This window comes from Aethalodelphis obliquidens, unplaced genomic scaffold, assembly GCF_003676395.1.
Source record: "Aethalodelphis obliquidens isolate GAN/ISIS:26980383/991018 unplaced genomic scaffold, ASM367639v1 scaffold55, whole genome shotgun sequence".
Taxonomy (NCBI): Eukaryota; Metazoa; Chordata; class Mammalia; order Artiodactyla; family Delphinidae; genus Aethalodelphis; species Aethalodelphis obliquidens.
The window spans coordinates 13,386,336-13,402,624 of NW_020837999.1; the positions used below are offsets into that span (position 1 = coordinate 13,386,336).

Consider the following 16,289-nt stretch of genomic DNA (forward strand, 5'->3'; position numbering starts at 1 on the left):
GGGAAATGCAAATCAAAACTACAATGAGATATCACCTCACACCAGTCAGAATGCCCATCATCAAAAAATCTAGAAACAATAAATCCTGGAGAGGGTGTGGAGAAAAGGGAACACTCCTGCACTGCGGGTGGGAATGTGAATTGGTACAGCCACTATGGAGAACACTATGGAGGTTCCTTAAAAAACTACAAATAGAACTACCATATGACCCAGCAATCCCACTACTGGGCATATACCCTGAGAAAACCATAATTCAAAAAGGGTCATGTACCAAAATGTTCATTGCAGCTCTATTTACAATAGCCAGGTCATGGAAGCAACCTAAGTGTCCATCAACAGATGAGCAGATAACGAAGACGTGGCACATATATACAATGGAGTATTACTCAGCCATAAAAAGAAACGAAATTGACTTATTTGTAGTGAGGTGTACGGAAGTAGAGTGTCATAGAGCGTGAAGTAAGTCAGAAAGAGAAAGACAAATACCGTATGCTAACACATATATATGGAATTTCAGAAAAGAAATGTCATGAAGAACCTAGGGGTAAGACAGGAATAAAGACACAGACCTACTGGAGAAGGGACTTGAGGATATGGGGAGGGGGAAGGGTGAGCTGTGACAAAGTGAGAGAGAGGCATGGACATATATACACTACCAAACGTAAGGTAGATAGCTAGTGGGAAGCAGCTGCATAGCACAGGGATATCAGCTTGGTGCTTTGTGACCGCCTGGACGGGTGGCATAGGGAGGGTGGGAGGGAGGGAGACGTAAGAGGGAAAAGATATGGGAACATATGTATATGTATAACTGGTTCACTTTGTTATAAAGCAGAAAATAACACACCACTGTAAAACAATTATACTGCAATAAAAATGTTAAAAAAATAGATATATGTATATGTATAACTGAATCACTTTGCTGTACATCTGAAACCCACTCAACATTTTAAGTCAACTGTACTCCAATAAGAAAACAAAAAAACTAAATCTAAGTCCTTAGATGCCCATGTGGAATCAAGTAATTTTAAATTTCCAGTTAGTTTTGCTCCTTGTTCAGAACTTAATCCCCAGAGTACCTACTTCATATACACATGTTCCATTGGAGATATTTTAAATGAAAGCAGTTAAAAAACTAACAATGTACCACAGTATTAAAACAAACTACAACAACAAGAAACCCATTAAAGTCTGACTCCAGGGAAAAACGTCTCCAAATCTAGTTATACTATTAAAAATGACATTATTTGGATGTGTTTTTATTTATACTTATTGGTCCTCTTCCTCCAAATCATCCCAAAATATGAATTTTCTAGCAAAGGAAGATTCATATTCTAAAAATCTAACGATTATCAGAAGAGCTCTGTATACTCTTACACTAGTAATATTCATTATGCAGCCTGAAATATAGATTCAATTTGAATGATTTCCAACGTTTCTTTTATGAAATTCCACTCCAAAGTAGTGACATATGGTTGTAAGTGATATGTCTGCTAAGTTCGCAACTTACTCCCAAAGTTTCACCACCACCTCATTCACTAAAATAATGTGCAGCATAAAGGCCTTTTTTACACCCTTTTCCTCTTGATTTCCAAAGGTCTCAGTGATCTCTTTTCCTCTTATTTCACGGTTAAGTTTCTCCTTTTCAAGGATAACCCTGCCTTTCCCTTTCTCAGGAACCACTGTCATCCGACAGTTACAGATGCTCTTTGCTCTAGTCAAACTGACTCACTGTTTTTTTCTTAAACGGTCTCTATGCTTTCATGCCCGAGTCACTGTTTTGCCCATTTTCTTCTCTTGGAAAGGTCCTTCCTTCAACCCAAATCTCTGCTCACAGGGACAGAGGAGATGCTCAATAAATATTGGTTGATTAAATAAAAGCTGCCTTGTTTCAGTCAGCAGGTCACAGTGAATTAATCCAAGGACAATTATGACAGGAAGCAACAAGGAGAATGGGGTATCTATAAAGGTTATACTCTAGCCTTCAAAGTAACATGATAGTCATTAACAGCCTGCTTATTTAAGATTCTGATACTTTTTGTGTAACTGTATTCTATTTCACCAATATAAAACCCACCCATTTCTCCTAGAGCTAGAGACAACATTTATCAAAAATTTATTACAAACTTTAATGTCCTTGAAGTAGAAGTTTAAGAGCAGTGTTTGAAAAGAGTCCTATCTGCTTATATTAACTAACAGATTGTAACAATAGTTCCTATTGTCTGCTACAACCAAAACTCCCTTGTAAAATACTATATATTGGAATCTTACAATATTATGAAGCTCAGGAAAAGGTAGACCCATCCTTTCCAAAGCAGTTATTATTAAAGTTCTTGAAGTACTATGTAACAGGTTCTATCTTTAATAAAATCCCATGGCACAGACCTCCAAAAATGTCTTACACCAAAGCTACTCTGTTTTTTTTTTTTTTTTTTTTGGCAGTACGTGGGCCTCTCACTGTTGTGGTGTCTCCCGTTGTGGAGCACAGGCTCTGGATGCGCAGGCTCAGTGGCCACGGCTCACGGGCCCAACTGCTCTGCGGCCCAGACCAGGGCACGAACCCATGTCCCCTGCATCGGCAGGTGGACTCTCAACCACTGCGCCACCAGGGAAGGCCCTGCTACTCTACTCTTGTTGCAGCCTATACGTACTCTGAGACTCAACACCATTTCTTCTATTCTAAAACATGATTTTTTCACATTTTAACTGAATGCATTTATTGGACTGCATCATACAATTTAAGGTATTCTAAAACTGCTACTACCTAAACATGTACAAATTTATTATTTTTTAAAGCAGTGGTATGTAGTATTTTATTTTTATTTTTGTTTTTACTGCAGTATAGCTGATTTACAATATTATGTTAGTTTCAGGTATACAGCTTAGTGATTCAGTATTTTTGCAGATTATATTCCATTACAGGTTATTACTAGATAATGGTATAATTCCCTGTGCTATACAGTATATCCTTGTTGTTCATCTATTGCATATATATTAGTTTGTATCTGTTAATCCCATATCCCTAAATTTGTCCCTCCCTCCACCCTTGTCCTTTTGGTAACCACTAGTTTGTTTTCTATATCTGTGAATCTGTTTCTGTTCTGCATATATCTTTGAGTATTATTCTGGATAACCAAACAACTGTAATCCTTCAACATTTTAGTCAATAAACCATTGAGAAAGTATTGGTTTGTCTCTGAAACCTTCTACTGGTATCATCTGATAAGATCAAGAAAGAACCAGCATCAAAACTTGCAGAAAAGGTGTCTTTGAGTGGCTCGGGAGAAAATCCAGCGACAAGAGTACAATTCCATTTTAAGAAATGCCACATCACCACCCTGGATGGCACAGAGACAACAATGTATGAAAACATGGACAATGAATGATTCTGAATGTGAAATTTTAGGAATACTTTAGCCAGTAGCTGAGGCAATGGTACATAAATCCAAATATCCTAACACATCATCCATAAACTTTTAAGCCTAACAAGATTAAGCAAAACAAAGTATATACCTGCAGCATAACTAAGAGAAGCATAACTACAAGACTACAAGACTCAATTACCAAAAGAAAATCCTTACTTTTCAATGGAGTCATTTCTCAAGTTCACACCCAAGCCTCTATATAGCTTTATAGAGAGGGTGAAGCCCAGAAAACATGGGGGAAGAGAGAGAAGGGAAATTGAGAGCCCAAGATTAAATTACAACCATTCCCACAATGAGACGGTTGATAAATACTCAGAATCCTGGTAGATCAGAGCACTGGCTACAGGAAACTGACTTAAAAGTGCCTGAAGACTCTAGAAGGCAGCCTGGAAGGCATTGTTTCTGGGCAGCAGAGGGCAAGAGGAAGGGAAGGAGTCCTTTAGAGACTGTGTGAAGGGGGAAAAAAAGCACAGAGGGGGAAACTTAGGATTCTCCAGGACAAAGAAAGCAGGAAAAAAATGGAAAGACCCGCAACGACACTGCCACCACCCTGAAAGCATTCTAAGAAACCATACTTTGCTACACTGACAGAAGAGGAAGCACTTGAACTACAAATCTCAAACCAATGCAAAGGAACAGAAAGCCACTGCAAGAGGTAAACAGAAAATGAGAATCACTATAGTTGATAACTCTCCCCATCCTCGATCCCTCAAAAAACCATGAAGGAGACGAAAACTATAAAACAACACTATAACATAACATTCTACATTGTTATTAATATATGACTTAAATATCCTTAAACAAAAATTTTGAAGATACAAAAACATGGCCTGAATAAGAAACTTCAAAACTAAGAACAGCAAGAAGAAAAGAGTTGACAAAACTCAGGAAATAAAAATCATATAGGAAAAGAACTGAATTACAAACTGCCTAAGGAAGAACAGATTCAAATGAGACGTTAATAAGGGAAACTGAAGAAAACAGAAAACTGCCATGAGAATAAGAGACTAAAGAAAGAAGAAATAAGGGTCAGAAAAACCTTTATGAAAAACCTTTACCTAATGAAAAGTAAAGAAGACCAATCATACATAATTGGACATCCTTAAGAAAAATTAAATGGAATAGAATATTAAACTACAATCTAAGAAAAATCTCCAGAAATTAGACCTGATTCTGCATACTAAAAGGGCCTGCCAAACACCTGGGAAGACTGACCTGCAGTAGTATACTCAGAGAAACATTCCAGTAAAACTATTAGACTTTAAAGATGAAAAACCATTCTTAAGGTCTCCAGGCAAAAAGAGCAAAATAACTTAAAAGATCAAGAGAATTAAATGAACAAACTTCTAAGAAGCAACATAAAGCAATACAACAATGCAGCTGTACTTTCTAGAAACTCAAGGAAATAAAATGCAAACCAACAGAAAAAATTTTAAATATGCAAGAACAGAGTTACTGCCATTCCCAAGAGCCCTTGATCAATCTACTAGATCAAGATTCAGCAAACTTTTTCTGTAAAGGCATCAAATAACACAGCCACTTATAGCTATAGGAGATATAATGAGACATACACGGAAACAGTAGTAATGAGGCTTCACAGCACTCTCAATATAACACAGATCAAGTAGACAAAATATAAAGAGATAAGGCAACTTAAACATAATAATGTAGAGCTTATGGATACTTGTCAAATGTTGCACCCAGATAAACACATATTCTTCTCACATACCCACAAAACATTCACAAAAATTGATTATATATTTAGTTACCAAAAAACTGCAAAACACTAGTAACTTCCATAAGGTAGAAATATTACAAACAATACTTTGATCACAATGCAAAGACGCTAGAATTTACTAACAAAAACCAAAAAAGCTTTCCATCTGGACATTTAAAAGCCTCATATTAACTCCTGCGTTAAAGAGAGCTGAAACTACAGAATTTTTTAAAAAAATGACAAAATACTACATCAACAACTTATGGGATGCACTGCAAGACATGTTTAAGAGAAAATTAACTCTACTAAACACCAATAAATACCAATTTAAATACCAATTTAAAGAAAACCCCAAATTAACTAAATAACGAGCCCAAAAATCTAAAAAAAAAGAACCACAAAGTACCAAGAATATAAAAGCAGAAATGAATGAGGAAGAGAACAGAAAATTAGCAGATCTAATAAACTGTTGTTTTGAAAAAAACAGACAATGCACTACGCTAGCATGATTTAGGGGAAAAAGGTAGAAGCACAAATATATAAGAAACAATGAGATAAATAACCAGTGAAACAAGGAATTTTAAAAATTATAAAACACTAGTTTGCAGACTTAACCTTAAACAAATTTGGAAATGTATATAAAATGCATAATTTCCTAAGGAATTACAGATTACCAAAATTGATCCCATTAAAGTTAGAAAGCCTAATCAAATCAATTTTCATAGAAGAAACAGAGAAATTTTTGTGGGAACTGCCCCACAAAAGTTCACCAGTCCCAGATAGGCACAATCTGTGTGAGAAAAATTTTAAAACAGACTTGAAAGACCCAAAAGTAGATCTGAACAATGGAAAGACACCTCTTGCCTTTGAACAGAATTCAACATTATATAAAGGTTTCAGTTTTCCAAGTTAATTTATAAAGTTAATGCAATCCAAGGAACTTTATGGAGCTAGACTGAAGAGTGATACTTCTGAATATACTTTGTTTCAACTATGCTAATACATTCCACATTCAAAATATAATAAAACCAACAAATATGGGCAAAACCAAAAATGGAATAAAACAAGCAAACAGACTTAACTATATTTCAAATGAATAATTTAACCACATTGAAGGAGAAAAAAAGAACCAACTCCAATAACTTCTGAACAAAGTATTTTGACTACCTTCAGACTAAAACAACTTAAAGAAGATTCTAAACTGTTAATATGCCTTTTTTTAAAATAGTGGTTATCACTTAATTCTAAAACAACTTAATGCATTCTAGGACTGGACAAACAAAAATGTTGAGCACCAGGTTTTTCCACTCAGAAGGGCAATACAAAAATGGAAAACTGGAAAATTCTATGGTTTTATATTGGAATTGTAGGTTCAGCATGAACTCATGGTGAGATAAAGACAGGGAGAGAGAGAGGAAGGAGCAAGCAGGTGAGCCTAGCTGCATAAAAATGTTTATGAAAGGTATGTATACACATATATTTACTAGCTCTTTCCACTAAGGGGAACTAGAATCAATGACAGTCTAATAGGAATGAACACCCAGCACCCAGATTCTATCTCCTAAATGCACACTCTTCCACTAAAAGGAATCAAGGCTCCTTGGAGAAATGGCTAATTCAAAGCTGAAGCAGGGAAAAGTACAAGATGAACCTGAAATATATTGAGCTGGAAAGCAAAGAAGCACTCAAAGAATGAGGCAGCAATGTAAACAACAACAACAAAACCCAAACAAAGAGACCACTGCTTTGAAGGGACTTCCACTGGCCATAAAGGAAACAATCTGAGCATAAAAATAAGTTAATAAGAGATTATGGCCGACTGAATAAGATATAGGAACACATGACTCCATACTCATAAATAAATGAAAAAAAGTCAGCAAAGAGGAAAAGCTCCTTACAGTAGAATGCTAACTAATAAATGTAGAAGCAAAAATCAGATTAGAAGGACTTCCCTGGTGGCGCAGTGGTTAAGAATCCACCTGCCAGTGCAGGGGACATGGGTTCGAGCCCTGGTCTGGGAAGATCCCACATGCCGTGGAGCAACTAAGCCTGTACGCCTCAACTACGGAGCCTGCACTCTAGAGCCCGTGAGCTACAACTACTGAGCCCGAGTGCCACAACTACTGAAGTCCACGTGCCTAAAGCCCGTGCTCTGCAACAAGAGAAGCCACCCAATGAGAAGCCCGCAAACCACAACGAAGAGTAGCCCCCGCTCGCCGCAACTAGAGAAAGCCCGCGTGCAGCAACAAAGACCTAAGGCAGCCAAAAATAAATTTAAAAAAATCAGATTAGAAAGCCATCATTTCACAAAAATAGTAATAATCGACCCAGGCAAAAATCATCAATGGATGCTGAAACTAGCAGAGTAAAGTTTGAGGAATAGATTATCTACTAAATCTCAAAGAATCTCCCAACAGAATATTAATTATAAGGTAAAAAAGAGTAACTTTTCAATAGAGAAATTTGGCAGACACTATTCTTAAGCAAATGATCAAAGCTGTCAGTAATGAGACTGACATCAGATGCCTCCAGATATGACACACTGAGAAGACACATCACTTTTGTGGTACTCCTGCTAAAAATATATAACCTCAATCTAATCATGTGGAAATACAGGCAAACTCAAACTGAGAAACATTTTGCGAAGTAATGGGCCTGTACTCTTCAAAAAGGTCAAGATCATGAAAGTCAAAGACTGAGGAACTATTCCAGATTAAAGGGCCTAAAGAGACATAATAACTAAATGCAACATGTCGTCCTGGCTTGGATCCTAAATTTTTTTTTTTTGGCTATAGAAGACATTATTAGAACAACTAGCAAAATATGAATACAGCTTTTTTTTTTTTTTTTTGCGGTACGCGGGCCTCTCACCGCTGTGGCCTCTCCCGTTGCGGAGCACAGGCTCCGGACGCGCAGGCTCCGGACATGCAGGCTCAGCGGCTATGGCCCACGGGCCCAGCCGCTCCGCGGCACGTGGGATCCTCCCAAACCAGGGCACGAACCCGTGTCCCCTGCATCGGCAGGCGGACTCTCAACCACTGCGCCACCAGGGAAGCCCTGAATATAGCTTTTAGATTAGACAGTAGTACTGTATCAATGGCAATATCCTGTTTTGATAACTGTATTGTGGCAATATACATGATCTTGTTCTTAGGAACAACACATTGATACTCAGGGGTGAAAAGGCATCATGATAGCAACTTGCTCTCAAGAGGCTGAGAAAAAGAAACAGTGTATGTATATTTAGAGAAAAAGTTATAAACATATAAAAATATTAAGTTAGAGAATCTGAGAATGGTATATACAACTTCCCTGTACTAGAGTCTTGCAACTTTTCTGTAAGCCTAAAATTATTTCAAAGTAAAAAATATACTTTCAATTTATTTCACATCTTTTTTTTTTTTTTTTTTGCAGTACGCGGTCCTCTCACTGCTGTGGCCTCTCCCATTGCGGAGCACAGGCTCCAGACGCGCAGGCTCAGCGGCCATGGCTCACAGGCCTAGCCGTTCTGCGGCATGTGGGATCTTCTCAGACCGGGGCCCGAACCTGTGTCCCCTGCATCAGCAGGCGGACTCGCAACCACTGCGCCACCGTGAAAGCCCTATTTCACATCTATATTTCTTATAACTACAAGAATTCTATGTAATAAAATGTCTATACAAATAAATACAAAATATTCTTTCATTAGTACAGAAATTCTAAGTGATAAAGCACTGTCAGTTTATTTGGTAGTTTTTTTGTTTTTATTGATAGACGAAGTAACAATGTACCTTACAATCAACTAAATATTATATTCAAGGAAATACAATGATTCCGAAGTTTCATAGGAAAATATTGTTTAAAAAGGCAAAAACTAATCATAACATATTTTTTCAGTTCAGAAAACAGTATCACTATCACAAAATCACTGTAAATACCTTGTGTTGCTAGAATAATCCCACATGGCCACATCTAGGAAGCTCCGAACCCAGGTCTTAGAGGGCTCCTTGAGAAATTTTTGCTGGTAGATCCCTACTACAAGATCCTCTACAGTGAGAAGTTCTAGATCTTGCCTGATTTCTTCCATTGGTAAACAGAAACACACATACAATTAGTAAGTTTAGGTACACAGAACATGTACATCAAAATGGAAACACAGATATTAAAATGCATTTGAGCAGTGACCCAGTTTAACTCACCTGATGACTTCTCCATATGCTTCAAACACCAGTTGACTCTGGCTCTATCATCAGACTGGAGAAGGGAAAAAAATTTTACTTATTTTCTCCTATCTTCTGTTACTTTTAATTAATGTGGTCCTTTCAAACTGGGGGAAGGGGAAGGAGGAGGGGTAAGGATGGTGAGAAGGGAGAGACTGAATAGTCTGTGACAACTAAACAAGAACTGTAAAACAGAGCAACATATTCTAGAAAATACTGCTAATAATAACCAGTTATGCTCATAAAGCAATGTTAATATACTTTATGAACAGCAAGTGAGACTTAGGGTAAGCAAATGAAGAAACCAATGTTCAGAAAAAGATAAATAAGGTGATTTGTGTTCATGGTGACACTAATAAACAGTAAGGTTAAAACCCAATTCTATGACACCTAGCCTAGAAGAACTTAGACAAAACAAAGAATAAAGATTACAAAAGGAAGGTCAAGGGACTGCTACAAAAACAATTTTGAACAAACAATTCTCTTGCCTAGAATAGGTGTACAGACTAGAAATCCATCCTTCAGAGTAAAAACAATTGAAGATATTTCAGGAGGAACTAAAAACATGAGATTGACTGAAGCTGAAATACATTCAGTTTCTGCAGTCTTCAAAATCCCTCCAATACCAGAGAGATTTAGAAGAAAAAGCATTATACCTAATTACATTCAAAATAAGAACGAACATATATATTTTAATACACAGGCAAAAGTTATTTCTTTGGGTATCTTTCATGGATCTTTTGGTTTCTAAGTAATGACTTAAAAGAAATTCTTATGTTGAAATTACCTTGCAGTAGACAGGTGGCCAGTTCCCTGGATTTGGATGAATGAATCTATAAAGGTTTTGTAACACCATTGCTTGGTCACGCCCAGATTCAAAGTTTGAAATAGGAATCTTGTGACTAGAATCACCTGAAGGAAATAAAAAGTAGGTAGGAGTTAAAAATTTGACTAAGACAAATATTATGGAGTAGGTATAGAAGTAAGGGTACAGGAAGGGAGTAGTGGATAACTCATATTTAAGCACTTGTACCAAGCCTGCTTATGGTTAGGTACTTTACATATTTTATCCCATAATCTTATGAGGTAGACAATATACACATATTAGAAAAGAGATAACTGAGAAACACAGAAGTTAGCAGTAAGTTAACTGAGAAACACAAAAGTTAGCAGTAAGTTAACAGCTGGTGAACAGTGGAGTCAGGACTCAAACCGAGGTTAAGTGAAAGAGCCTATATAGTTTTTATAGAAAGTTTTCACTATTCCTACGTGGCCTTTCATGAATCTGGTTTATTAATAAGGCTGGAGACCTTGATAGTAATGACTGCTTTTTAAAAGACTGTACGATGAATACTTCTACTTCCAGTAAAATATGGACCAAGTAATTCAGACCAAACTTCCCACAAAAATTTAGGATGTCAATAGCACCTGCAGTAGCAAGGAATTATTAGATCAAGATGCAAAATATTATAAAATCCAGAGAGGTTAGTCTAGCTCTGGGGGCAGTTTTCCCCCTGGAGTAAGTTGCTAATTCCAGAAGAGGAAGTTTAATGGCTGAGATAAAAAAAAAACTAACAGGGCAGGAACACAACTCCACCCATCAACAGACAAGCTGCTTAAAGTCTTCCTGAGCCCTGAGCTGCCTCTAAACACACCCGTTGACACAGCCCTGCCCACCAGAGGGACAAGACCCAGCTCCACACACCAGTGGGCAGGCACCAATCCCTCCCACCAGGAAGCCTGTACAGGACTCTTAGACTAGCCTCACCTACCACAGGGAAGACACCAGAAGAGGAACCACAAACCTAAAGCCTATGGGGCCATAAACACAGAAAGTTAGACAAAATGAGATGGCAGAAGAATATGTTCCAGATGAAGGAACAAGATAAAAACTCGAGAAGCACAACTAAGTGAAGTGGAGATAGGCAATCTACCTGAAAAAGAATTGAGTGTAATGATAGTAAAAATGACCCAAGATCTCAGAAAAAGAATGGAGACACACACCAAGAAGACAGAAATGCTCAACAAAGAGCTAGAAAATATAAAGAACAAACAGAGTGGAACAATACAATACCTGAAATGAAAAATACACTGGGAAGAATAAACAGCAGAATAAATGAGGCAGAATAATAGATAAGTGAGCTGGAAGACAGAATAATAGAAATCAATGCCACGGAACAGAATAAAGAAAAAAAGAATGAAAAGAAATGAAAACAGTTTAAGAGACCTCTGGGACAACATTAAATGCACAAACATTCGCGTGATTGGGGTCACAGAAGGAGAAGAGAGAGAAAAAGGACCTGAGAAAACATTTGAAGAGATAGTAGCTGAAAAATTCCCTAACATGGGAAAGGAAACAGTCACCCAAGTCCAGGAAGTGCAGCAAGTACCATATAGCATAAATCCAAGGAGAAATGTGCCGAGACACATGTTAATCAATTTGACAAAAATTAAGGACAAAAAGTAAATATTAAAAGCAACAAGGGAAAAGCAACAAATAACATACAAGAAAATCCCCATAAGGTTATCATCTGATTGTTCAGCTGAAACTCTGCAAGCCAGAAGGGAGTGACATAATATACTTAAAGTGATGAAAGGGAAAAATCTACAACCAAAAATACTCTACCCAGCAAGGTTCTCATTCAGATTTGACATAGAAATCAAAAGCTTTACAGACAAGCAAAAGCTGACAGAATTCAGCACCACCAAACTTGCTGTACAACAAATGCTAAAGGAAATTCTCTAGGCGGAAAAGACCACCAGAATACAAGAAAATTACAAATGGGTAATCTCACCAGTAAAGGTAAATATACAATAAAGGTAGGAAATCATCCACCTACAAATATGGTATCAAAACCAGCAATCCTGACATGAGGAGAGTACAAATGCAGGACACTGGAAATGCATTTGAAACTGAGAGACCAGCAGCTTAAAACAAACTTGTATGTATATAGACTGCTATATCAAAACCTCATAGTAACCTCAAACCAAAAATCTACAATAGATATATACACAAAAAAGAAAAAATCAAACACAACACTAAAGATAGTCATCAAATCACAAGAGAACAAGAAAAAGGTTAGAAAGAAGACCTACAGAAACAAATCCAAAACAACTAACAAAATGGCAATAAGACCATACATATGGGTAATTACCTTAAATGTAAATGGATCAAATGTTCCAACCAAAAGACACACCCTGGCTGAATGGATACAAAAACAAGACCTATATATATATATATATATATATATATATATATATATATATATATATCTCCTGCAAGAGACCCAATTCGGATCTAGGGACACATACAGACTGAAAGTGGGGAAAGGATGGAAAAAGGTATTCCATGCAAAAGGAAATCAAAGGAAAGCTGGAGTAACAATACTCGTATCAGACAAAGTAGACTTCAAAATAAAGACTGTTACAAGAGACAAAGAAGGACACTACATAATGATCAAACGATCAATCCAAGAAGATTTAACAATTATAAATATATATGCAGCCAACACAGGAGTGCTTTGATACATAAGGCAAATGCTAACAGCCATAAAAGGAGAAATCGACAGTAACACAATTAAGAGTAAAGAACTTTAACTCCCCACTTAAATCTATGAATAGATTATCCAGACTGAAAATCAGTAAGGAAACACAGGCCTTAAATTACACATTAGACCAGAAAGACTTAATTGATATTTATAGAGCATTCCATCCAAAAGCAGCACAACACTCATTCTTATCAAGTGCAAATGGAACATTCTCCAGGACAGATCACATGCTGGGCCACAAAGCAAGCTTGGGTAAAGTTAAGAAAACTGAAATCATATCAAGCATCTTTTCCAACCACAACACTAGGATATTAAAAAAAATCAACTATAAGAAAAAAAAATGTAAAAACCAAAAACACTCAGAGGCTAAGCAATATGCTAGTAAACAACCAATGGATCACCAAAGAAATCAAAGAGGAAATCAAAATATACCTAGAAGCAAATGAAAATGAAAGCATGACTATCCAAAACCTATGGGACTCAGCAAAAGCAGTTCTAAGAGGTAAGTTGACAGCAATACAATCTTACATCAGGAAACAAGAAAAATCTCAACAACCCAAACTTATACCTAAAGCAACTAAAGGAAAAAGAACAAACAAAACCCAAAGTTAGCAGAAGGAAAGAAATCATAAAGATGAGAGCAGAAATAAATGAAAGAGAGACAAAGCAAACAACAGAAAAGATCAATGAAACCAAAATCTGGTTCTTTGAAAAGGTAAACAAAATTGATAAGCCTTTAGCCAGACTCAAAAAGAAAAAAAAGGAGAGGGTTCAAATCAATAAAATTAGAAAAGAAAAAGAAGTTACAACAGACACCAAGGAAATACAAAGGATCATATGAGACTACTACGAGAAAGTGTATGCCAATAAAATGGACAACCTAGAAGAAAAGGACAAATTCTTAGAAAGGTACAATCTCCCAAAACTGAACCAGGAAAAATAGAAAATATGAACAGACCAATCACAAGTATTGAAATTGAAACTGTGATTTAAAAACTCACAACAAACAAAAGTGCAGGACCAGATGGCTTCACAGGTGAATTCTATCAAACATTTAGGGAAGAGTTAACACCTATCCTTCTGAAACTCTTCCAAAAAATGGCAGGGGAAGGCATACTTCCAAACATATTCTATGAGGCCACCATCACCCTGATACCAAAATCAGACAAAGATACCACAAAAAAAAGAAAATTAGAGGCCAAAATCACTGATGAACATAGACGCAAAAATCCTCAACAAAATACTAGCAAACCAAATCCAACAATACATTAAAAGGATAATACACCACGATCAAGTGGGATTTATCCCAGGGATGCAAGGATTTTTCAATATCCACAAATCAATCAGTGTGATACACCACATTAACAAATTGAAGAAGAAAAACCACATGATCATCTCAATAGATGTAGAAAAAACTTCTGACAAAATCCAACACCATTTATGATAAAAAGTCTCCTGCAAGTGGGCATAGAGGGAACATAACAAACCCAACATCATACTCAATGGTGAAAACATGAAATCATTTCCTCTAAGATCAGGTACAAGACGAGGAGGTCGACTCTCCCCACTTTTATTCAACATAATCTGGAAGTCCTAGTCACAGCAATCAGAGAAGAAAAAGAAAGGAATCCAAATTGGAAAAGAAGTAGTACAACTGTCACTGCTCACAGATGACACGATACTATACATAAGAAATCATAAAGATGCTATAAGAAAACTACTAGTGCTCATCAATTCGGTAAAGTTGCAGGATACAAAATTAATACACAAAATCTTTTGCATTCCTATACACTAACAACAAAAGATCAGAAAGTGAAATTAAGGAAACAACCCCATTTACCTTTACATCAAAAAGAATAAAATACCTAGGAATAAATCTACCTAAGGAGGCAAAAGGCCTTTACTCTGAAAACTATAAGACACTGATGAAAGAAATCGAAGATGAAAAACAAACAGATGGAAAGATATACTGTGTTCTTGGACTGGAAGAATCAATATTGTCAAAATGACAATACTACCAAAGGTAGTCTACAGATTCAGTGCAATCCGTATCAAATTACTAATGGCAGATCAAGAACAAAAGATTTAAAATTTGTACAGAAACACAAAAGACCCTGAATAGCCAAAGCAATCTTGAGAAAGAAAAACAGAATTGGAGGAATCAGGCTCCCTGACTTCAGACTACACTACAAAGCTATAGTCATCAAAACACTATGGTGCTGGCAAAAAGACAGACTTATAGCTCAATGCAATAGGATAGAAAGCCCAGAAATAAACCCACGCACCTATGGTAAATTAATCTATGACAAAGAAGGCAAGAATATATAATGGAGAAAAGACAGTCTCTTCAATAAGTGGTGCTGGGAAAACTACACAGCTACATGTAAAGGAATGAAATTAGAACATTCTCTAACACCATACACAAAAATAAACTCAAAATGGATTAAAGACCTCAATATAAGACTGGATACTATAAAAGTCTTAGAGGAAAACACAGGCAGAACACTCTTCGACGTAAGTTGCAGCAATATCTTTTTGGATTCACCTCCTAGAGTAATGAAAACAAAAATAATAAATAAATTAGACTGAATTAAACTTAAAAGCGTTTGCAAAGCAAAGGAAACCATAAACAAAACAAAAAGACAACCCACAGAATGGGAGAAAACATTTCCAAATGAGGTGACCAACAATGCATTAATCTCCCAAATCTACAAACAGCTCATGCAGCTCAGTATCAAAAAAATAAACAACCCAATCAAAAAATGGGTAGAACCCTGAATAGCCAAAGCAATCTTGAGAACGAAAAATGGAGCTGGAGGAATCAGGCTCCTTGACTTCAGACTATACTACAAAGCTACAGTAATCAAGACAGTATGGTACTGGCACAAACAGAAATACAGATCAATGGAACAGGATAGAAAGCCCAGAGATAAAACCATGCACATATGGACACCTTATCTTTGATAAAGGAGGCAAGAATATACAGTGGAGAAAAGACAGCCTCTTCAATAAGTGGTGCTGGGAAAACTGGACAGGTACATGTAAAAGTATGAAATTAGAACACTCCCTAACATCATACACAAAAAAAACTCAAAATGGATTAAAGACCTAAACGTAAGGCCAGAAACTATCAAACTCTTAGAGGAAAATATCGGCAGAACACTCTATGACATAAATCACAGCAAGATCCTTTTTGCCCCACCTCCTAGAGAAATGGAAATAAAAACAAAAATCAACAAATGGGACCTAATGAATCTTCAAAGCTTTTGCATAGCAAAGGAAACCATAAACAGGACCAAAAGACAACCCTCAGAATGGGAGAAAATATTTGCAAATGAAGTAACTGACAAAGGATTAATCTCCAAAATTCACAAGCAGTTCATGCACTCAATAACAAAAAAAC

At 36.6% G+C, this 16,289-nt stretch overlaps 1 protein-coding gene across 5 annotated transcripts in view; it reads right to left on the minus strand.

Annotated features, from left to right (window-relative positions):
• MAEL (maelstrom spermatogenic transposon silencer) overlaps positions 1-16,289 on the minus strand; it is a 143,727-nt gene that overhangs the window by 43,617 nt on the left and 83,821 nt on the right. For all 5 annotated transcript variants that reach the window (XM_027086438.1, XM_027086437.1, XM_027086439.1 and 2 more), the window contains 3 exons: positions 10,126-10,250; positions 9,318-9,372; positions 9,057-9,198 (listed from right to left, as the gene is read on the minus strand). In XM_027086438.1, coding sequence (XP_026942239.1) covers positions 9,057-9,198; positions 9,318-9,372; positions 10,126-10,250 — 322 coding nt within the window. The remainder of the gene's footprint in view (positions 1-9,056; positions 9,199-9,317; positions 9,373-10,125; positions 10,251-16,289) is intronic.